This window comes from Dicentrarchus labrax, unplaced genomic scaffold, assembly GCF_905237075.1.
Source record: "Dicentrarchus labrax unplaced genomic scaffold, dlabrax2021, whole genome shotgun sequence".
In the NCBI taxonomy this organism is placed as follows: Eukaryota; Metazoa; Chordata; class Actinopteri; family Moronidae; genus Dicentrarchus; species Dicentrarchus labrax.
In genome coordinates, this window is record NW_026136712.1 from 11,932,061 (window position 1) to 11,955,782 (window position 23,722).

The 23,722-nt window shown below is 42.1% G+C and overlaps 1 protein-coding gene across 1 annotated transcript; it reads left to right on the top strand.

Moving 5' to 3' along the window:
• The first annotated feature begins 742 nt into the window (after positions 1–742).
• Positions 743–21,271, top strand: LOC127373843 (IgGFc-binding protein-like). Its single transcript, XM_051418684.1, has 25 exons — positions 743–810; positions 956–1,135; positions 1,183–1,227; positions 3,457–3,467; positions 8,253–8,368; positions 8,615–8,893; positions 8,981–9,076; positions 9,223–9,388; positions 9,662–10,062; positions 10,152–10,728; positions 10,819–11,399; positions 11,494–11,886; positions 12,774–13,376; positions 13,523–13,680; positions 13,790–14,181; positions 14,352–14,548; positions 14,638–15,034; positions 16,039–16,235; positions 16,325–16,542; positions 17,164–17,555; positions 17,726–17,922; positions 18,012–18,318; positions 19,414–19,610; positions 19,700–20,006; positions 21,096–21,271. The coding sequence occupies exons 1-25, from the start codon at positions 743–745 to the stop codon at positions 21,269–21,271; spliced, it is 6,651 nt and encodes a 2,216-aa protein (XP_051274644.1).
• Positions 21,272–23,722: the final 2,451 nt, after the last annotated feature.

Sequence of the window (23,722 nt, forward strand, 5' to 3'; positions counted from 1 at the left end):
ATGGTCCCATTTGAAACTATATTATGACTTAATCCCCAGAAATCTTAAGATTAGATAAATAGATAGAAAATATAAAAAATCGTACAATATAAACATAGGACATAAAGTAATAGTACAAAAAAGGGAGGTAAGGTGCACAGTCCTGAGGAATATGTACATTTGCAAAATAAATACGGTGCTATATACAGTGTTAAATATATCTATATATTGCACATTATATATATATTGCCCATTATGGTATGGAATATTGCACATTGTATGGTATTGCACAGTAGTTAAGGTTTTTAACAGTATTTAATAGTAACTGAAGAGAGTCCGGGGGTTGGGGTGGTTGGACTATGAAAGCAGTGCATGTGAGAGTTCAGGGTGGTTATTGCTTTTGGGAAGAAGTTTTTGAATCTATTTGTTTTAGTCCTAATGCACCTGTAGCGCCTCCCTGAGGGCAACAGGTCAAACAGGTCAAAGCCAGGGTCTTTGGTGATGGTTTTAACTCTGTTGAGGCAGTGGGAGGTGTAAATGTCCATCAGGGAGGGGAGAGGGCAGCCAATGATCTTCTGTGCTGCCTTTACAACTTTCTGGAGCCTCTCCCTGTCTGCAACAGTGCAGCTGCCGTATCATACTGTGATACAGTATGTCAGCAGACTCTTGATGGATGAGCGGTAGAAGGTCAGCAGCAGGTTGGAGTATAGGTTATGCTTCCTGAGCCTTCTTGATGACTGCTGTGATGTTCTCTGTCCAGGAGATGTCGGCGGAGATGAGGACGCTGAGAAACCTTAAGGTATGGACCCTCTCCACACACTCGCCGTTGATGTAAAGGGGGGCTGGGTCGGTGCTGTGCTTCCTGAAGTCAATGATGAGCTCTCTGGTTTTCTTGGTGTTCAGAGCGAGGTTATTCTCTGAATACCAGGCTGCCAATTTCAGGACCTCCACTTGTAGGCTGCCTCATCACCCTTAGAGATGAGTCCAACCACTGTAGTGTCGTCTGCAAACTTGACGATGAGATTGTCATTGTGGGCCGAACTGCAGTCGTGGGTGTAGAGGCAGTACAGGAGGGGGCTCAGCACACAGCCCCATGGGGAGCCGATGCTCAGCGTGTGGGTGGAGGAGAGGTGGGGGCCAAGTCTCACAGTCTGGGGTCGGTTGGTTAGAAAGTCCATTATCCAGGCACATGTGAGGGGGAAGGCCGAGAGTGTCCAGTTTAGTGATGAGTCTGTCCGGGATTATAGTGTTGAAGGCTGAACTGTAATCCACAAAGAGCATCCAAACGTAGCTCTGCTGCTGCTCCAGGTGGTTCAGCGCAGAGTGGAGAGCTACGGAAATGGTGTCCTCTGTGGATCTGTTCGCACGATATGCGAACTGGTGAGGGTCGAAGTCTAGGGGGAGATAGTCCTTGATGTGCTGAAGGACCAGTCTCTCGAAGCACCTCACGATTACTGGAGTAAGGGCCACCGGACGGTAATCGTTCAGGCTGGTGATGGGAGACTTCTTCGGCACTGGGATTATTATAGCTGATTTTAGGCACGGCGGGATGACTGCCTGGGCAAGGGAGAGGTTGAAGATCCCGTTAAAGGTGGGGGCGAGCTGGTAGGCGCACGCTCTGAGCACCTTGCCAGGTACTCAGGTCTGGGCCGGCAGCTTTCTTGGGGTTCACTGCTAGGAGTACTCGTCTGACATCATGCTCCTGCACAGTGAGTGGAGTGGTGCAGGAGCCAGATGGGGGTGGTGGCAGGGCTGGAGCAGACGAGTGCTGCTGAGATGTTTCAAAGCGAGCAAAGAAGCAGTTTAGCTCCTTTGCCAGTGGCGCACTCAGGTCTTCTGTAGACTCATCACAGCCTCTAAAGTTTGTGATGTCTTGTATGCCCCGCCACACCTCCCATGTGTTGTTGCTGGACAGGTGGGACTCTATGCACATCCTGTGGTCCGCCTTTGCTCTAGTGTGCGGACCTGGCTGGTCATCCAGGGTTTCTGATTTGGGAAAGCCTAGATGTTTTTGTCCACAGTCACATTCCCGATGCAGAACTGGATATAGTCCAGTACCGTTCCTGTGAATGTCTCCAGCTCCTGGTGTACAAATAAGTCCCAGTCTGTCTGTTTGAAGCAGTCTGTTAGTTTGAAGAGTGCATTTCCAGGCCAGGTTGTAACAGTCTTTGTGGTGGGCCTGGCCCTGTGTCTGAGGGGGGTGTAGGCTGGGGAAAGCAGGAGGGAAAGATGGTCTGACTGGCCGAGGTGGGGGAGAGGTATGGCTCTGTACGTGTTCTTAATGATGGTGTAAACATGATCCAGAATGTTCTCCCCCCTTGTAGAACACTTGACAAACCTCAAACCAGTGAGAAGAACTCAGGAGATAACAAAACAAAAATGAAGATATCTCTCATGTAAAATAAACCAAAAACTAGTGTAACTTTGGCAGAAAATAAGATGTTTTATTAGTAGTAATTACTCAGAGATTCTGGATAAGTGTTTATAAGCATTCATATTTGGAAGTCTTTATTCCAAAGTATCATTTATCAAACCTAACTCTCTTGTGTGACAGTTGATGTATCTGAAAGCATTTATACAAGTACTTATAGCTATTTGATCCTAAAAAATCTAAAGCAAGTTGACATTGTAATGTCCTAACACTTTGTATACAATGCAATCATTCATATCCAGTGAATCAATTGCAGTAGTACTGTTTATGTGGTTCATGATTCATATAATTTATTATCATAAGAATACATTTTATCATGTTTCCAGTGTTAAAAGATATCAAAGTAATTCTCCAGTAGAGGGTTATATTCTACATGTGGCTCAAGGCACATTATATGTCACTGTTTTTTTGCACTTAGCCTAGTCACAACATAATTATTTCTATATAATTGAACTGGGACTTCAACATGACTATAACTCAGACCATTGGTTACTGCTAAACTTCTGAGATCCTTTTCTATGGTCTTCACTGGTGCTATATTCAGCTGCGCTCACTGCAAACCAAATCTGCTGCTACATGCTGTGAATTCATGTGGATTTAATATGCTTCAACATGATCTGCTCCATGTCAGACAGGTCTCAGCCTGCTGCTGTACATCAGGTGAATTATTATGAAGTTACTTTTGTGTCTTTATTGTGCAATCAAACAAAATAGATTTGAAAGCAAAACATTCAACAGTGCAATCAAAAAACAGATTTGAGAGCAAAACCATTGAAAACTTTTTAGTTCAGATAAAACAAATTGAAAATATATTGTATTAAGACCAGTCAATCAGTTTGGGGGTAAAAACAGAGAGTAAAACTCTGTATTCAATTTTAATAGTGAGCCAAAATTTTCTGAATATACATGGGCTGTGCCTTCTAAATTAATTCAACTCAATTCTGCAAATAAAACAAGATAAGTGAATCAGTTGTCTTTTACTATACATCCTTTCTCAATAGAGCAGGCAGAGAAAGATGACCTCCTTGGTATTCTGACTAGAAAAGACAAGACACACGTGAATATAGAGGAAAGGTAGGGCACTGAAGTTGCATACACATGTGGGTGTCAAGAAAAATAAATCTTCACATGGCACTGAACCAACAGGAATAAGTAACCAATCACAATAGAGTTCAAATTAGATTTCTAGTGCTACGCAGTTCTCTGCATGTTATATACTTGTTACTCGAATAAAACACAACCATAATTTTCTGATGTACTTCATCAACACTGACATTAAAACATTATGTGGTGTTTGATTGAATTCCTAATTGACATCATTTAATTCATTCATGTGGTGCCTATTTTTTGGGTCAAAGATTTTGAAGATTAAGTTGAGTGAAGTTAAGTGAATAATGCCTCACCTCTGCCCAGCCTACCTTTGTTCGGGGCACAGATCATATTGCAGGTTATGTTCGTTTTTATTAATTTTTTGGAGGGCAGATTTACAAGGAAGAAGGTTAAAAAAAAAGATGAAATATCACTTCCAACTCAGGACAAAGTTAGAGAGCGATCTTCACTGTCCTGTTGGCTCCTACTGAATGACCTGAAACTATCCATCTAAGAACAACAAGCAAACATGTTGTTATTGTGCTGATTAGCTCTCTCAGTGGATTTCCTGCTTTATTTTCAAACTTGAGTCAAGGACTTGCTTTTGCTGCTTTATTTGGGATTGTAGGGCCTAGTAGCATACAGACTGTGAATAGCTGTTGACCCTGGTAAAGTGGAGTGATGGTGTTTCTCCCGGTCTGCAGTTCTGACCACCTCCACTGTTCAGTTTGAAACCTCGCACTGCTACCTGGTCTGTCCTCAAAAAAAGCATTTAAGTTGGCATCATGTATTTCCTTATATTCCTGATGCTTCTTCAGTGTAACCCTGAATTAAATGGACTAAATGAGCACAATCTGGAAAGTGATTTCACCATATACTCCAGACAACTCTCAATTTCTCTGACAAGAAGTCTTGAGCCATTTCACCAACCAATTAATCCACTCCATCAACTGCAGATCTACTGCTGCTCTCAAGTGCAAGTCAATGAGATCCTGTATATTAGAACCTAATTCTGTTAAATTACTATTTTATCATGTTGCCATGTATGTTAAAACTTGGCTTATTAGCTCTGTAACTCTGTCCATTACTAAAGCTCTTGACAAAAGCAATTTGAGGTCTTGGCCATCAAAGTAGATGTATCAATGGATTTTTACATCCTTATGGTTTATCTAATTTTGGACTTTCATGTAACTCAGATTGTTTTAAAGAACTTTGTAACTCTTTAAACCTTGTGTAACTCATTAATGCACCAACATGGCCAAATACTAAAGCACAAAATAAATCTACCTGGCTTGATTTAATTATAACGAATATACCTCACAAATACACCTCAACTGGCATTATTTTGTAATGATGTCAGTGATCCCTTAGGTAAAAGCCTGTCTCATTTTAAAAAGCTTTGAAGAGCAGGTATTTTTGCATGATTTGTACAGCAGTGATCTTAGCAGAGTTACTTTAGATGTTGAACTGGCATGGTATTCATTTCATTTCAAAGGTAGGGCACTGAGGTTGCATACACCTGTATGTGGGTGTCAAGAAAAAAAAAAATTCACATGGCGCTGAACCAACAGGAATAAGTGACCAATCACAATAGAGTTCAAATTAGATTTCTAGAGCTACGCAGTTTTCTGCATGTTATATACTTGTTACTCGAATAAAACACAACTATAATTTTCTGATGCACTTCATCAACACTGACATTAAAACATTATGTGGTGTTTGATTGAATTCCTAATTGACATCATTTAATTCATTCATGTGGTGCCTATTTCTTGGGTCAAAGATTTTGAAGATTAAGTTGCACGTGAATAATGCCTCACCTCTGCCCAGCCTGCCTTTGTTCGGGGCTCAGATCATATTGCAGGTTATGTTCGTTTTTATTCATTTTTTGGAGGGCAGATTTACAAGGAAGAAGGTTAAAGAAAAAGATGAAATATCACTTCCAACTCAGGTCAGAGTTAGAGAGCGATCTTCACTGTCCTGTTGGCTCTTACTGAGTGACCTGAAACTCTCCATCTAAGAACAATAAGCAAACATGTTGTTCTTGTGCTGATTGGCTTTCTCGGTGGATTTCCTGCTTTATCTCACCTCCACTGTTCAGTTTGAAACCTCCCACTGCTATCTGGTCTGTCCTCAAAAACAGCTTTTAAGTTGGCATCATGTATTTCTTTATATTCCTGATGCTTCTTCAGTGCAACCCTGGATTAAATGGACTAAATGAGCACAATCTCAAGAGTGAATTTACCATATACTCTACTCTCCATACTTACCATATACTTACTATTTTATCATGTTGCCATGTATGTTAAAACTTGGCTTATTAGCTATGTAACTCTGTCCATTACTAAAGCTCTTAACAAAAGCAATTTGAGGTCTTGGCCATGAAAGTAGATGTATCAATGGATTTTCACATCCTTATGGTTTATCTAATTTTGGACTTTCATGTAACTCAGATTGTTTTAAAGAACTTTGTGACTCTTTAAACCTTGTGCAACTCATTAATGCACCAACATGGCCAAATGCTAAAGCACAAAATAAATCTACCTGGCTTGATTTAATTATAACGAGTATACCTCACAAATACACCTCAACTGGCATATTTTGTAATGATGTCAGTGATCCCTCAGGTAAAAGCCTGTCTCATTTTAAAAAGCTTTGAAGAGCAGGTATTTTTGCATGATTTGTATAGCAGTGATCTTAGCAGAGTTACTTTGGATGTTGAACTGGCATGGGATTAATTTCATTAAATTTCCCTATCTAATAAAAATGTTTCCATTATGAAGTTTAGGATCAGTGGTAGGGACACTCCCTGGTTCTCAGACAATCTTTCAGAGCTAATTTGCTTAAGAAACAGGTCATCAAAGACCATCAAAATTCTGGTAATCAATTAAGTCTTTGTCAGGTACACGTGTTGCTTCAAACCTCCCTGAACACATTCAGGTTGGCTCAGATGAAATAAAGGAAAGATGTGCCATAGTCAGTCAGTTTAACAAAGATTTTATTCAGGCTGGGTCTGTATTTGACAGCTCTTACTTAAATACATCGGTCCCATGTTCTGCCACTACTACTACTGATGAAAATCTGGATTTGTTTGATTTTAAACCCATTTCAGTGGCTCAAGTGTGTAAAGGTCTGAAAGACATTGACCAGAAATTATTTTGCACATCGAACTTCAGATGTCCAGACAGAAGGCCATATATCAAATGTTTTGAGATAACTAAAGATGCCCCCCAGGGTTCCATTTTGGGACCTATTTTGTTCTCTGTTTTCATAAATTACTTAGGTATGGACAAGAGCTTCAGACTTCATTTCAGTCATTACAAACTTCTCTGCCAGTCTGAAATTGGCTTTAAATTCTCAGAAGACAAAGTTCATGGTCTTCTCTAAAGCTCACCTACAGTTGCTTGATGATTTTAGCATTTTCACATCTGATAGTAAATCCATTGAAAGGGTGCCCTCGTACAAGTACCTGGGTATATGGATAGGCTACAATGACCAAAACACCTCTTTGTGTAATGCAATATAATGGTGTGTGTATTTCTCTGAACACATTTAAACACCTGAATGAAATTTGAAGAACATTGGTAGCCACCCAACAAGCGACAGTGTTGAGAATTATCCTTTGGAACAAGTGTCTTGAAACCTTATAGCGCAGAAAACAAAGGCGGCGAGTATCACATTTCAGAATCTGATCATCTTTATTTTTTGCTACAGATAAGGCATTGTGTTATAAGGAAGCAAAAGCTATTTCATTTTGACCTATTTGAAACTGCTCAAAAGATGGGTTACTTCACTGTCCTAGCTGTTACTATATAAGGCCTCGTTCCAGCTCTGCAGTCTCAAATGGATGAAGGAAAAGAACAGCATTACCAGGTAAATATTTAATTTTGTTGACGTGGACCTTCATTTTTAATACAAATGCATGTTTGCAAACATTTGTAATCGCAGGCTAACTTGTAATTTAATATTTTATAATAAATGATAATAAAATTAAATCCATTATAAACAGATCTGAACAGACTGGGAGAATGGCACATCACATCATATTGTTTGTGCTGGTTTTGGGGGTGATAAGTAAGTAGTTTCAACAAAACTTTATTTCAAATGTTATCTTCTTGCTCTATATTAATTGATGTTGTGAAATTATAAGCTTTCCTTAAATGATTTACTGTTAGAAAATATTTATAGATGTATCTAGTTATATTTAATAGTTTTATTATATTTATTTACTTGTGCATCTTTGCTTCCATTTTGTTTACTTTACAGACACAGTGATTCCCCAGGTATTGGGTAGGTTGAAGTCTACATACATCTTGATCTTTCTTCAATAATTCACACAATCATGCTAAGTTCATTGGGTCATACCAACTATTACATCAATATCATTACAATGACAACTTTTTCTGTATGATTATTAGTTATTATTAAATAGTTATAATTATTATAATTTGTGCATAATATAAATGATTACTGACACACATGTACATCACCATTAGGTCAATTTGTATAAGGATGTGTAATACAATTGGATCATTGCAGTAAAAATTCAAATTTTTGTCTCAGCGGAGCATTTTAAAGTTATGCAGAACTGTCAGTACGGGTTATATGTTTCTGGTTTTGTGTGAAAGGATATTGTATATGACAAAAGAACAATCCAAGACATGCTCTGCACATACTGAAAAGACTATTAAGCACTGGAATATTTTCAAACTTCAATGTTTTTTTAGTGACTGTGCAATGTTATCTTTCTTAGGACCCCTCTACCCAATATCTGGAACTACAGTCTCTCGATCAGATGATAAAAGTTCTCCTCTAATAACCCTGCAACGATCTTTTGTCTATTTTGGGCAGACATATAATCAGATTTATGTAAGTGAATATATTGTTGTCCAAATACAACACTCAAATGTTTGTAGACTGAAAAACCAATGGTGATAAAACAAACAAAACATGTTGTAAAACACAATGTTTGATTTAATTATATTATATATAGTCATTATTAGGTTATATCAGGTAATATTTAATAAAATTGTGTTATAATAGATTATAGATTATAACCAGCAACAAGTGATTTCTGGATCGTAAAAATTGATTTACTCAAATATTTATTTTCAGGTCAACCAGAATGGACATTTGACATTTGATAGGCCATGGCCAGGTTTCATAGCTCAAAGGTTTCCAATGTACGGACCCAGAGACATCATTGCTCCATTCTGGACAGATCTTGACAACACAGAAACTGGTCATGTCTACTACAACCAGTACACCAGTGGCAGTGTTCTCCAACAAGCTACACAAGACATTAATGAGTACTTCCCAGGGTTGAACTTCAATGCCAACTTGGTGTTTGTTGCAACATGGTATGAGGTGGCCTACTATCCAACTACTGGAACAGTAAGTAATCTTGTTCTACATGGTAAAACACCCCAAAAAATAAAGATATCTCATTTTATCAAGTACTATAAACAATTTTCTCCACAGCAAACAACTGTCCAAGCAGTCTTGATATCTGGTGGACAGTACTCATTTGTGCTGATGAACTATGGGATAATAGCCTCCACAATACGCAAAGTACAGGTCAGAACCAACAAAGCTATGAGTGATACTTTAATTAATTTGTGCATAAATATGTACTGTACATTTTTAAGTTACAAAATTACCGAAAACACAATCTTAATACAAACCCTTAATTTTTAATCTATATTACATATTACATATTCCAGGCTGGATATGACACAGTCAACTCTACACACCATTTCACCATCCCTGGTTCATTCTCGAGCACTGCTACAGGCATTAACTCAAATTTCCGCTTGAGCACCAATGTCAATGTACCCGGTCGCTGGGCTTTCAGGACAGACCGTGGTTCAAGAGGCTGCACTTTCAAAGGTAAGATCAGATACAGAGGGTAACGGCAAGTGGAATATTATGATTTATGTACCTTATTTTACTGAAAAAAACTCTGCATGAATGAAAAATAAACTAGTGTAAGATTATATTACTTATAAATATGCCCTCTGTTGTCCACTATTGTATAAAATATAAAGTTGTTGCATTGCAAGGATATAAGTTTTTTTTTATTGTTTTTTATTGTTAATATGGTATTGTTTGTGAGTTGGTTTATATGTAAGTTTTCATTGACCATGTCCTCTTCTTTTCAAGGTGAACCAGTGCAGCTTGGTGACTCATTCTGGAGCGACAGTAGCTGTGCACAGAAGTGCACCTGCACCTCAACAGGCCTGCAATGTCACAACCAACCCTGCTCCTTTTCCCAAATCTGCCGGACAAGTGCCTTTCAGTTCTCCTGCCAGACAGTGCAGAGACGCACCTGCACCATAAGTGGTGATCCACATTACTATACCTTCGATGGCACGGTGTTTCACTTTCAGGGCACCTGCACTTATGTTCTCTCAGAGCAATGTGGTCGAGGGCTTCCTTACTATAGAGTAGAGGGCAAGAATGAGCACAGAGGCAGCACTCGAGTTTCCTGGACACGACTGGTCAAAGTGTTTGTCTACAATGAAACCATCGAGCTTGTCAAGGGACATCATGCTAAAGCTATGGTTGGTTATTTTGAATTTTGAACTCAGTTTTAAATATGAGAACAAATATGTCTTTGCTACTCTTGACATGCTTGCTGTTGTGCTTACAGGTTAATGGAAACTTTGCATCCACTCCGTTCTATCTCAACAATGGAACTGTCCAGGTTTATGAGTCAGGTTTTTCTGTGATTGTCAGTACTGACTTTGGCTTGGAGGTATCTTATGACACAAATCATTATGTCAGGATTAGTGTGCCCTACACTTACCAGAATGCAACATGTGGCCTGTGTGGAAACTTCAACAATCACCGTGGGGATGACTTCCGAACCCGTCAGGGCGAGGTTGTGAGCTCTGATGTAGTGTTTGCTAACAGTTGGCAAGCATCAGGGGATGATGAGCCTGGTTGTGAGCCGCAGTGTAAAGGTCTGGACTGCGCTGCCTGCACTGAGGACCAGACAGCTTTATACAGCAGTACTGAACATTGTGGTATCCTCCAGAACAGTTCTGGACCTTTTGCTGTTTGCCATCAACAACTTCCCCCACAGGACTTTGTGGAGAGCTGTGTGTATGATCTGTGTGTAGGAGGAGGGTACAAGCCCATTCTGTGCCAAGCCCTAAATGCATATGCCAGTCAGTGTCAACAGAATGGTATACAGCTACCAAGCTGGAGGAGACAAGGCTTCTGTGGTATGTCTGTTGTCTTTCGACATATTTTCAAAATATCCTTTTGGTAAAATGTCCATGATATCAAGATCAATGCTGTTTTCTTTCATCTAGAAATCCCCTGCCCATCCAACAGCCACTTTGAGTCCCAAGGCACAGGATGTCCAGCTACCTGTGTCAATCCCAATTCTACCCTGAACTGCCCTCTCCCTGCCCAGGAGAGCTGCATGTGCAATTCAGGCTACATCCTTAGTGCTGGGGTCTGCGTACCCCATGCTGATTGTGGCTGTAGCTTTGAGGGTCGCTACTACCACTCTGGAGATACCGTAATACTAGACAAGGACTGTGGGAGACGTTGTAGCTGCAGTTATGGCTCCATGACATGTCATTCCCATGGTTGTGGCCCACTAGAGTCTTGTAGTGTGGAGGAAGGAGAAAGAGGATGCAGACCTAACAGCTATGCAACATGCTCAATAATGGGCTCAACATCATATCATACATTTGATGGACTGACATACCAGTATCCTGGGGCGTGTCGATTCACTCTTGTCAAAGTAAAAAGTATGTCAAGACACCCCCACTTTGTGGTGACAATAGAAAAAACACCTACAGACCAGCAGGACTTTACCCAGGTGTTGAAGTTTGAGGTAGAAGATTCACAGGTGTCCATTGGGATGGACAATAGCAAAGTACAGGTATGTGTTGAAAAATGTGAGAAAATAATAATCTTGCACTCATGTCTCACAGTTAAGGATTTGACTATATCTTGAAATTTAAATGGCCCTTTAGGTAGACGGTCAACGGATCAGACTACCATTCAGGTCAGCATCCAATCGAATCCAAATCTACCACAGCAGCATTCACAGTATCACCCTTCGCACCTCCTTTGGTGTAACTCTGCAGACAGTATGGCCTCACTTTGTGCATGTCACTGCACCTGGTATCTACAATGGATCACTTGGTGGACTCTGTGGTGACTACAATGGTCATCCAAATGATGATTTCCGTACACCAATTGGCAGCCTGGTCAACAGCTCTCAGCTCTTTGGAGACAGCTGGAGGAGTGGCTCTCTTGCTGCACACTGTGTGGAAACTGGAAATAACAACACAGAAAGGGATCCTGGTGAGTACTGTGGTATTCTTGGATTGTCACATTGGCCTTTTGCCCAATGTTGGGTCATGGTAGACCCATGGCAGCATGTTCACATCTGTGATGGGACGGTTAAGTCTTCTTGGAATCCAGCAGTGGTGCAAAATAATTATCTTATTTTCTTCTTAGTGTCTGGGGGTAGTTTTAGAAGGGAGGCCCACTGTGGGCTCCTGTAAGGGTCTGGGGCGACCCCACAGCTGGATAAAGATCTGTCAAAATAAACATAAATTAACAAAAATCACCATAATAAATAAAATGGAAAACACGTTATTAACAGCACACAGTTAAAATTCAAAGAAATAATTTCAAAAGTCAAAATAATTATACTGCTGACCCAGCTGGCCTGACCCACCGGCCCGTTCTGGAGCTTCCTGATGGTGCCCTGGTTTTCACAGCCAGCAACTTGGATTAACATGCTGCCAGCTGTTATTATTATTATTGTTAATAGTAGTGGTAGAAGGACTAGTCGTGATGGTAGTAGTAGTTGTAGCAATAGTAGTGTTGGTTGTGGCAAAGGTAGTATTAGCATTGGTTTACATTTCTTTCTCTCCTCCTGTTTCTAACATCCACTGGTGGTATGCAAGCTCTCTCTAGTGGTGGACACACAAATCTCTCAATAAAATAAATGAAAAAAGACTTAAATTATGAAATTGCCAAAAGGTAATTTATAATAAGTTGTGTCTTCCCTGTAATATTTTTGTTTCAATACATCATGCTATACATTCATTCATGCACATTGTGCACACATACATCCATGTGTGGTTACAGATTGCTGTCCAGAAGAATGGTGTATGAAGTTGAGAAACACTGTCTTAGAGCACTTGAAGAATATAACTGGCTTTAATAAGAACTTTGATGAATGTTGGCTTTCGTATTGGTTTAAAAAGTTCTTAATCAATCTTTTTCCTTATTCCTAGAGAAAAACTGCCCTAAAAACAGCCATTATGAACCCTGCGGAACTTCTTGTCCTTCCACCTGCCCCAGCCTTTCCTTTCCCTTCCTCTGCACCACTTATTGCCAGGAAGGTTGCCAGTGTGATGATGGTTTTGTCCTCAATGGCAACCAGTGCGTGCCACCAACAGCCTGCGGATGCTATCACCAAGGACGCTATTGGTCAGTGGGTGAACACTTCTGGGATGGCGAGGAATGTAACAGCTTGTGTACATGTGATGGCACTACCGGGGTAGTCCACTGTATCCCCAACTCCTGTGGACCTCAAGAGTCCTGCCGTGTGGTGGAGGGAAAGCTTGGTTGCCATCCCAACCCTCACGGCACCTGCTCTGCCTCTGGTGACCCCCACTACCTCACATTTGATGGCAAGGCCTATGACTTGCAGGGAACCTGCCGCTATGTTCTGGTGACACTTTGTAATGCTACTAATGGTCTCCACCAATTTTCAGTGGATGCTAAGAATGAGCCATGGCCAAGGGAGTGGTCAGCAGTTTCAGTCACATCTGAAGTTTTTGTGAATGTGTGGGGCCATCGAGTGCATATGTCAAAGCGAACCCATGGTGTGGTACAGGTGAGTTCCACAGATTCAGATCTTTGCCATCATTCTTTATTGAATCATTGCACAGTATCTACATACATTTGTAATCAACCCTGAACAAGACAAATATTTTGAAAATTGCCAATTATTTATGCAATGTTGGTTTTCTAATGATTAAGGTGGATGGAGTAACAAAAAACTTACCTATCTTCTTGAATGGGAGTCATGTTTCTATCTATGCAAGAGGATATGAAACATATGTCAGTGCTGATTTTGGCCTGATTGTCAAGTATGATGGACAGTACAGAGTGACAATCTCTGTACCTTCAAGTTACAGGTATCTCCCATGTTTGAATGCTTTAATTTATTTAATTTTACATATTTAGCTTCAATCTGTCAACATATTTTTTGACTCTTGATGTCTTTAATCATTGTCATTAATACAGGGGAAAAACATGTGGACTTTGTGGAAACTTCAATGGAAATCCAAATGATGAGTTCCGCATCCCATCTGGAATGATGGTCACCACTCCAGATGAGTTTGGGACAGCTTGGAAGGTGGCAGGCAGCAATACTTGCAATGATGGGTGTGGCTCCTCCTGCCCAAAATGCCAGAATGAACTCCCTGCTAGAGCTCAGTGTGAGGTGATTCAGGCAGCTGACGGCCCGTTAAGCTTCTGCCATGAGCACGTGGACCCAGCACCGTACCTCAATGACTGTGTGTATGATGTGTGTGTATTGGGAGATGATTTTCTGTGCGGGGCCATTCAAACATATGTCAGTGCCTGTCAGTCTGCTAATGTTCGAATCTACCCATGGAGACAAAACACCACCTGCAGTAAGTCAACCAGACAATTTCTGAATGAAAAGTACATCGAAAGTCATACGAAAAATCTACTATGTCCTCTCAGCACGTCTCCTGATTGACTGTGTACTCACCAATTCATGTAATGGTCTGAGGTTATTATAACCAGCTAATAGCCACCATTTCTATTCTCACTTATCAAGGACCTGAGTGTCCCGCCAACAGCCATTATGAGCTGTGTGGTAGTGACTGTGGCCACACCTGTGCCAGCAGCATGAATGCCAGCTGCGGGCAGGTTTGCTCTGAGGGATGTTTCTGTGATGAAGGTTTCGTCAGGAGTGGGACGGGATGTGTCCCTGTGGAAAGCTGTGGCTGTGAACATGACGGCTCCTACTATAAGGTAAGGCCTGACCCAGTTAATACTTTATATAGTTGTAAGAAGCAACATTTTCAATAAAAACGTGTCCTTTTCTCTCTTTGTTGTCGCAGGATGGTGAGTCCTTCTGGACAGAAGGTTGCTCCCAGCGATGTGAGTGCCATGCTCCCAATGACCTGCGCTGTTCTGCTGCATCTTGCACTCCTGCTCAAGAGTGTGCAATCAGAGATGGCAGGCTGGGCTGTTTTCTTTACGATTTGACCACTTGCACTGTGTGGGGGGATCCACACTACATCACTTTTGATCACAAGGCCTATGACTTCCAGGGAACGTGTCGCTATGTTGTAGCAACCCTTTGTAATGACACAGATGGACTCCATCCATTTTCAGTGGAAGCTAAGAATGAGCGCTGGAGTCGGAGTACAGTTTCAGTCATAGCTGAAGTTTTTGTGAACGTGTTGGGCAATCAAGTGCATATGTCCAGGGGACGCAACGGTGTGGTAAAAGTGAGTAAAAAGACTTTTTGAACATTGCAGGCATTTTTTTTTAAATGTAATTTACACTGAATGAGACAGATCATTTTCGAAAGCACTAGATAGATGCAAAACAACTATAAAGCTACAATTGTTCATAGACTGTTGTTTTTCCCATGTTAAAGGTGAATGGAGTAACTAAAAACGTACCTGTTTTCTTGAACGGAAGTGATGTATCTGTCTATGCAAGTGGGTCTTTCACATACATCAGTGCCAATTTTGGCCTGATTGTGAAGTACAATGGACTGTATGAACTGACAATCTCCGTACCTTCAAGTTACAGGTATCTGCCATGTTTGAATGCTTTAGTTAACATTCTGAACTATCTATATTATCACATAGGCTACTTGACATCTTTAGCTTCAATCAGTCAACATGTTTTTGATTCTGGATGTGTTTAATCATTGTCATTAATACAGGGGAAAAACATGTGGACTTTGTGGAAACTTCAATGGAAATCCAGATGATGAGTTCCGCATCCCATCTGGAATGATGGTCACCACTCCAGATGAGTTTGGGAAAGCTTGGAAGGTGGCAGGCAGCGATACTTGCAGCGATGGGTGTGGCTCCTCCTGCCAACAATGTACCAATGAGCTCCATGCTAGAGCTCAGTGTGAGGTGATTCAGGCAGCCGACGGCCCGTTAAGATTCTGCCATGAGCACGTGGACCCGGCACGATATTTCAAGAGCTGTGTGTTTGACGTGTGTGTGTTGGGAGATGATTTTCTGTGCGGGGCCATTCAAACATATGTCAGCGCCTGTCAGTCTGCTAATGGTCGAATCTACCCATGGAGACAAAACACCACCTGCAGTAAGTCAACCAGACAATTTCTGAATGAAAAGTACATCGAAAGTCATACGAAAAATCTACTATGTCCTCTCAGCACGTCTCCTGATTGACTGTGTACTCACCAATTCATGTAATGGTCTGAGGTTATTATAACCAGCTAATAGCCACCATTTCTATTCTCACTTATCAAGGACCTGAGTGTCCCGCCAACAGCCATTATGAGCTGTGTGGTAGCGACTGTGGCCACACCTGTGCCAGCAGCATGAATGCCAGCTGCGGGCAGGTTTGCTCTGAGGGATGTTTCTGTGATGAAGGTTTCGTCAGGAGTGGGACGGGATGTGTCCCTGTGGAAAGTTGTGGCTGTGAACATGACGGCTCCTACTATAAGGTAAGGCCTGACCCAGTTAATACTTTATATAGTTGTAAGAAGCAACATTTTCAATAAAAACGTGTCCTTTTCTCTTTTTGTTGTCGCAGGATGGTGAGTCCTTCTGGACAGAAGGTTGCTCCCAGCAATGTGAGTGCCATGCTCCCAATGACCTGCGCTGTTCTGCTGCATCTTGCACTCCTGCACAAGAGTGTGCCATCAGAGATGGCAGGCTGGGCTGTTTTCTTTACGATTTGACCACTTGCACCGTGTGGGGGGATCCACACTACATCACTTTTGATCACAAGGCCTATGACTTCCAGGGAACGTGTCGCTATGTTGTAGCAACCCTTTGTAATGACACAGATGGACTCCATCCATTTTCAGTGGAAGCTAAGAATGAGCGCTGGAGTCGGAGTACAGTTTCAGTCATAGCTGAAGTTTTTGTGAACGTGTTGGGCAATCAAGTGCATATGTCCAGGGGACGCAACGGTGTGGTAAAAGTGAGTAAAAAGACTTTTTGAACATTGCAGGCATTTTTTATGAAATGTAATTTACACTGAATGAGACAGATCATTTTCAAAAGCACTAGATAGATGCAAAACAACTATAAAGCTACAATTGTTCATAGACTTTTGTTTTTCCCATGTTAAAGGTGAATGGAGTAACTAAAAACGTACCTGTTTTCTTGAACGGAAGTGATGTATCTGTCTATGCAAGTGGGTCTTTCACATACATCAGTGCCAATTTTGGCCTGATTGTGAAGTCCAATGGACTGTATGAACTGACAATCTCCGTACCTTCAAGTTACAGGTATCTGCCATGTTTGAATGCTTTAGTTAACATTCTGAACTATCTATATTATCACATAGGCTACTTGACATCTTTAGCTTCAATCAGTCAACATGTTTTTGATTCTGGATGTGTTTAATCATTGTCATTAATACAGGGGAAAAACATGTGGACTTTGTGGAAACTTCAATGGAAATCCAGATGATGAGTTCCGCATCCCATCTGGAATGATGGTCACCACTCCAGATGAGTTTGGGACAGCTTGGAAGGTGGCAGGCAGCGATACTTGCAGCGATGGGTGTGGCTCCTCCTGCCAACAATGTACCAATGAGCTCCATGCTAGAGCTCAGTGTGAGGTGATTCAGGCAGCCGACGGCCCGTTAAGATTCTGCCATGAGCACGTGGACCCGGCACGATATTTCAAGAGCTGTGTGTTTGACGTGTGTGTGTTGGGAGATGATTTTCTGTGCGGGGCCATTCAAACATATGTCAGCGCCTGTCAGTCTGCTAATGGTCGAATCTACCCATGGAGACAAAACACCACCTGCAGTAAGTCAACCAGACAATTTCTGAATGAAAAGTACATCGAAAGTCATACGAAAAATCTACTATGTCCTCTCAGCACGTCTCCTGATTGACTGTGTACTCACCAATTCATGTAATGGTCTGAGGTTATTATAACCAGCTAATAGCCACCATTTCTATTCTCACTTATCAAGGACCTGAGTGTCCCGCCAACAGCCATTATGAGCTGTGTGGTAGCGACTGTGGCCACACCTGTGCCAGCAGCATTAATGCCAGCTGCGGGCAGGTTTGCTCTGAGGGATGTTTCTGTGATGAAGGTTTCGTCAGGAGTGGGACGGGATGTGTCCCTGTGGAAAGCTGTGGCTGTGAACATGACGGCTCCTACTATAAGGTAAGGCCTGACCCAGTTAATACTTTATATAGTTGTAAGAAGCAACATTTTCAATAAAAACGTGTCCTTTTCTCTTTTTGTTGTCGCAGGATGGTGAGTCCTTCTGGACAGAAGGTTGCTCCCAGCAATGTGAGTGCCATGCTCCCAATGACCTGCGCTGTTCTGCTGCATCTTGCACTCCTGCACAAGAGTGTGCCATCAGAGATGGCAGGCTGGGCTGTTTTCTTTACGATTTGACCACTTGCACTGTGTGGGGGGATCCACACTACATCACTTTTGATCACAAGGCCTATGACTTCCAGGGAACGTGTCGCTATGTTGTAGCAACCCTTTGTAATGACACAGATGGACTCCATCCATTTTCAGTGGAAGCTAAGAATGAGCGCTGGAGTCGGAGTACAGTTTCAGTCATAGCTGAAGTTTTTGTGAACGTGTTGGGCAATCAAGTGCATATGTCCAGGGGACGCAACGGTGTGGTAAAAGTGAGTAAAAAGACTTTTTGAACATTGCAGGCATTTTTTATGAAATGTAATTTACACTGAATGAGACAGATAATTTTCGAAAGCAGTAGATAGATGCAAAACAACTATAAAGCTACAATTGTTCATAGACTGTTGTTTTTCCCATGTTAAAGGTGAATGGAGTTACTAAAAACGTACCTGTTTTATTGAACGGAAGTGATGTATCTGTCTATGCAAGTGGGTCTTTCACATACATCAGTGCCAATTTTGGCCTGATTGTGAAGTACAATGGACTGTATGAACTGACAATCTCCGTACCTTCAAGTTACAGGTATCTGCCATGTTTGAATGCTTTAGGTTAACATTCTGAACTATCTATATTATCACATAGGCTACATGGCATCTTTAGCTTCAATCAGTCAACATGTTTTTGATTATCGATGTGTTTAATCATTGTCATTAATACAGGGGAAAAACATGTGGACTTTGTGGAAACTTCAATGGAAATCCAAATGATGAGTTCCGCATCCCATCTGGAATGATGGTCACCACTCCAGATGAGTTTGGGACAGCTTGGAAGGTGGCAGGCAGCGATACTTGCAGCGATGGGTGTGGCTCCTCCTGCCAACAATGTACCAATGAGCTCCATGCTAGAGCTCAGTGTGAGGTGATTCAGGCAGCCGACGGCCCGTTAAGATTCTGCCATGAGCACGTGGACCCGGCACGATATTTCAAGAGCTGTGTGTTTGACGTGTGTGTGTTGGGAGATGATTTTCTGTGCGGGGCCATTCAAACATATGTCAGCGCCTGTCAGTCTGCTAATGGTCGAATCTACCCATGGAGACAAAACACCACCTGCAGTAAGTCAACCAGACAATTTCTGAATGAAAAGTACATCGAAAGTCATACGAAAAATCTACTGTGTCCTCTCAGCACGTCTCCTGATTGACTGTGTACTCACCAATTCATGTAATGGTCTGAGGTTATTATAACCAGCTAATAGCCACCATTTCTATTCTCACTTATCAAGGACCTGAGTGTCCCGCCAACAGCCATTATGAGCTGTGTGGTAGCGACTGTGGCCACACCTGTGCCAGCAGCATGAATGCCAGCTGTGGGCAGGTTTGCTCTGAGGGATGTTTCTGTGATGAAGGTTTCGTCAGGAGTGGGACGGGATGTGTCCCTGTGGAAAGCTGTGGCTGTGAACATGACGGCTCCTACTATAAGGTAAGGCCTGACCCAGTTAATACTTTATATAGTTGTAAGAAGCAACATTTTCAATAAAAATGTGTCCTTTTCTCTTTTTGTTGTCGCAGGATGGTGAGTCCTTCTGGACAGAAGGTTGCTCCCAGCAATGTGAGTGCCATGCTCCCAATGACCTGCGCTGTTCTGCTGCATCTTGCACTCCTGCACAAGAGTGTGCCATCAGAGATGGCAGGCTGGGCTGTTTTCTTTACGATTTGACCACTTGCACCGTGTGGGGGGATCCACACTACATCACTTTTGATCACAAGGCCTATGACTTCCAGGGAACGTGTCGCTATGTTGTAGCAACCCTTTGTAATGACACAGATGGACTCCATCCATTTTCAGTGGAAGCTAAGAATGAGCGCTGGAGTCGGAGTACAGTTTCAGTCATAGCTGAAGTTTTTGTGAACGTGTTGGGCAATCAAGTGCATATGTCCAGGGGACGCAACGGTGTGGTAAAAGTGAGTAAAAAGACTTTTTGAACATTGCAGGCATTTTTTATGAAATGTAATTTACACTGAATGAGACAGATCATTTTCGAAAGCACTAGATAGATGCAAAACAACTATAAAGCTACAATTGTTCATAGACTGTTGTTTTTCCCATGTTAAAGGTGAATGGAGTAACTAAAAACGTACCTGTTTTCTTGAACGGAAGTGATGTATCTGTCTATGCAAGTGGGTCTTTCACATACATCAGTGCCAATTTTGGCCTGATTGTGAAGTACAATGGACTGTATGAACTGACAATCTCCGTACCTTCAAGTTACAGGTATCTGCCATGTTTGAATGCTTTAGTTAACATTCTGAACTATCTATATTATCACATACATGACATCTTTAGCTTCAATCAGTCAACATGTTTTTGATTATCGATGTGTTTAATCATTGTCATTAATACAGGGGAAAAACATGTGGACTTTGTGGAAACTTCAATGGAAATCCAAATGATGAGTTCCGCATCCCATCTGGAATGATGGTCACCACTCCAGATGAGTTTGGGACAGCTTGGAAGGTGGCAGGCAGCGATACTTGCAGCGATGGGTGTGGCTCCTCCTGCCAACAATGTACCAATGATCTCCATGCTAGAGCTCAGTGTGAGGTGATTCAGGCAGCCGACGGCCCGTTAAGATTCTGCCATGAGCACGTGGACCCGGCACGATATTTCAAGAGCTGTGTGTTTGACATGTGTGTGTTGGGAGATGATTTTCTGTGCGGGGCCATTCAAACATATGTCAGCGCCTGTCAGTCTGCTAATGGTCGAATCTACCCATGGAGACAAAACACCACCTGCAGTAAGTCAACCAGACAATTTCTGAATGAAAAGTACATCGAAAGTCATACGAAAAATCTACTGTGTCCTCTCAGCACGTCTCCTGATTGACTGTGTACTCACCAATTCATGTAATGGTCTGAGGTTATTATAACCAGCTAATAGCCACCATTTCTATTCTCACTTATCAAGGACCTGAGTGTCCCGCCAACAGCCATTATGAGCTGTGTGGTAGCGACTGTGGCCACACCTGTGCCAGCAGCATGAATGCCAGCTGTGGGCAGGTTTGCTCTGAGGGATGTTTCTGTGATGAAGGTTTCGTCAGGGAGTGGGACGGGATGTGTCCCTGTGGAAAGCTGTGGCTGTGAACATGACGGCTCCTACTATAAGGTAAGGCCTGACCCAGTTAATACTTTATATAGTTGTAAGAAGCAACATTTTCAATAAAAACGTGTCCTTTTCTCTTTTTGTTGTCGCAGGATGGTGAGTCCTTCTGGACAGAAGGTTGCTCCCAGCAATGTGAGTGCCATGCTCCCAATGACCTGCACTGTTCTGCTGCATCTTGCACTCCTGCACAAGAGTGTGCCATCAGAGATGGCAGGCTTGGCTGTTTTCTTTACGATTTGACCACTTGCACCGTGTGGGGGGATCCACACTACATCACTTTTGATCACAAGGCCTATGACTTCCAGGGAACGTGTCGCTATGTTGTAGCAACCCTTTGTAATGACACAGATGGACTCCATCCATTTTCAGTGGAAGCTAAGAATGAGCGCTGGAGTCGGAGTACAGTTTCAGTCATAGCTGAAGTTTTTGTGAACGTGTTGGGCAATCAAGTGCATATGTCCAGGGGACGCAACGGTGTGGTAAAAGTGAGTAAAAAGACTTTTTGAACATTGCAGGCATTTTTTATGAAATGTAATTTACACTGAATGAGACAGATCATTTTCGAAAGCACTAGATAGATGCAAAACAACTATAAAGCTACAATTGTTCATAGACTTTTGTTTTTCCCATGTTAAAGGTGAATGGAGTAACTAAAAACGTACCTGTTTTCTTGAACGGAAGTGATGTATCTGTCTATGCAAGTGGGTCTTTCATATACATCAGTGCCAATTTTGGCCTGATTGTGAAGTACAATGGACTGTATGAACTGACAATCTCCGTACCTTCAAGTTACAGGTATCTGCCATGTTTGAATGCTTTAGTTAACATTCTGAACTATCTATATTATCACATAGGCTACTTGACATCTTTAGCTTCAATCAGTCAACATGTTTTTGATTCTGGATGTGTTTAATCATTGTTATTAATACAGGGGAAAAACATGTGGACTTTGTGGAAACTTCAATGGAAATCCAGATGATGAGTTCCGCATCCCATCTGGAATGATGGTCACCACTCCAGATGAGTTTGGGACAGCTTGGAAGGTGGCAGGCAGCGATACTTGCAGCGATGGGTGTGGCTCCTCCTGCCAACAATGTACCAATGAGCTCCATGCTAGAGCTCAGTGTGAGGTGATTCAGGCAGCCGACGGCCCGTTAAGATTCTGCCATGAGCACGTGGACCCGGCACGATATTTCAAGAGCTGTGTGTTTGACGTGTGTGTGTTGGGAGATGATTTTCTGTGCGGGGCCATTCAAACATATGTCAGCGCCTGTCAGTCTGCTAATGGTCGAATCTACCCATGGAGACAAAACACCACCTGCAGTAAGTCAACCAGACAATTTCTGAATGAAAAGTACATCGAAAGTCATACGAAAAATCTACTATGTCCTCTCAGCACGTCTCCTGATTGACTGTGTACTCACCAATTCATGTAATGGTCTGAGGTTATTATAACCAGCTAATAGCCACCATTTCTATTCTCACTTATCAAGGACCTGAGTGTCCCGCCAACAGCCATTATGAGCTGTGTGGTAGCGACTGTGGCCACACCTGTGCCAGCAGCATTAATGCCAGCTGCGGGCAGGTTTGCTCTGAGGGATGTTTCTGTGATGAAGGTTTCGTCAGGAGTGGGACGGGATGTGTCCCTGTGGAAAGCTGTGGCTGTGAACATGACGGCTCCTACTATAAGGTAAGGCCTGACCCAGTTAATACTTTATATAGTTGTAAGAAGCAACATTTTCAATAAAAACGTGTCCTTTTCTCTTTTTGTTGTCGCAGGATGGTGAGTCCTTCTGGACAGAAGGTTGCTCCCAGCGATGTGAGTGCCATGCTCCCAATGACCTGCGCTGTTCTGCTGCATCTTGCACTCCTGCACAAGAGTGTGCCATCAGAGATGGCAGGCTGGGCTGTTTTCTTTACGATTTGACCACTTGCACTGTGTGGGGGGATCCACACTACATCACTTTTGATCACAAGGCCTATGACTTCCAGGGAACGTGTCGCTATGTTGTAGCAACCCTTTGTAATGACACAGATGGACTCCATCCATTTTCAGTGGAAGCTAAGAATGAGCGCTGGAGTCGGAGTACAGTTTCAGTCATAGCTGAAGTTTTTGTGAACGTGTTGGGCAATCAAGTGCATATGTCCAGGGGACGCAACGGTGTGGTAAAAGTGAGTAAAAAGACTTTTTGAACATTGCAGGCATTTTTTATGAAATGTAATTTACACTGAATGAGACAGATAATTTTCGAAAGCAGTAGATAGATGCAAAACAACTATAAAGCTACAATTGTTCATAGACTGTTGTTTTTCCCATGTTAAAGGTGAATGGAGTTACTAAAAACGTACCTGTTTTCTTGAACGGAAGTGATGTATCTGTCTATGCAAGTGGGTCTTTCACATACATCAGTGCCAATTTTGGCCTGATTGTG

What these genes read in the sequence shown, in the direction of transcription:
- LOC127373843 (XM_051418684.1), top strand. Translation starts at nt 743, where the DNA reads ATGTCGGCGGAGATGAGGACGCTGAGAAACCTTAAGGTATGGACCCTC. An exon ending in ACTATCCAACTACTGGAACA is followed by an intron (nt 8,894 to 8,980) that starts GTAAGTAATCTT and finishes TTTTCTCCACAG; the next exon opens with CAAACAACTGTCCAAGCAGT. An exon ending in ATGACGGCTCCTACTATAAG is followed by an intron (nt 17,923 to 18,011) that starts GTAAGGCCTGAC and finishes TTGTTGTCGCAG; the next exon opens with GATGGTGAGTCCTTCTGGAC.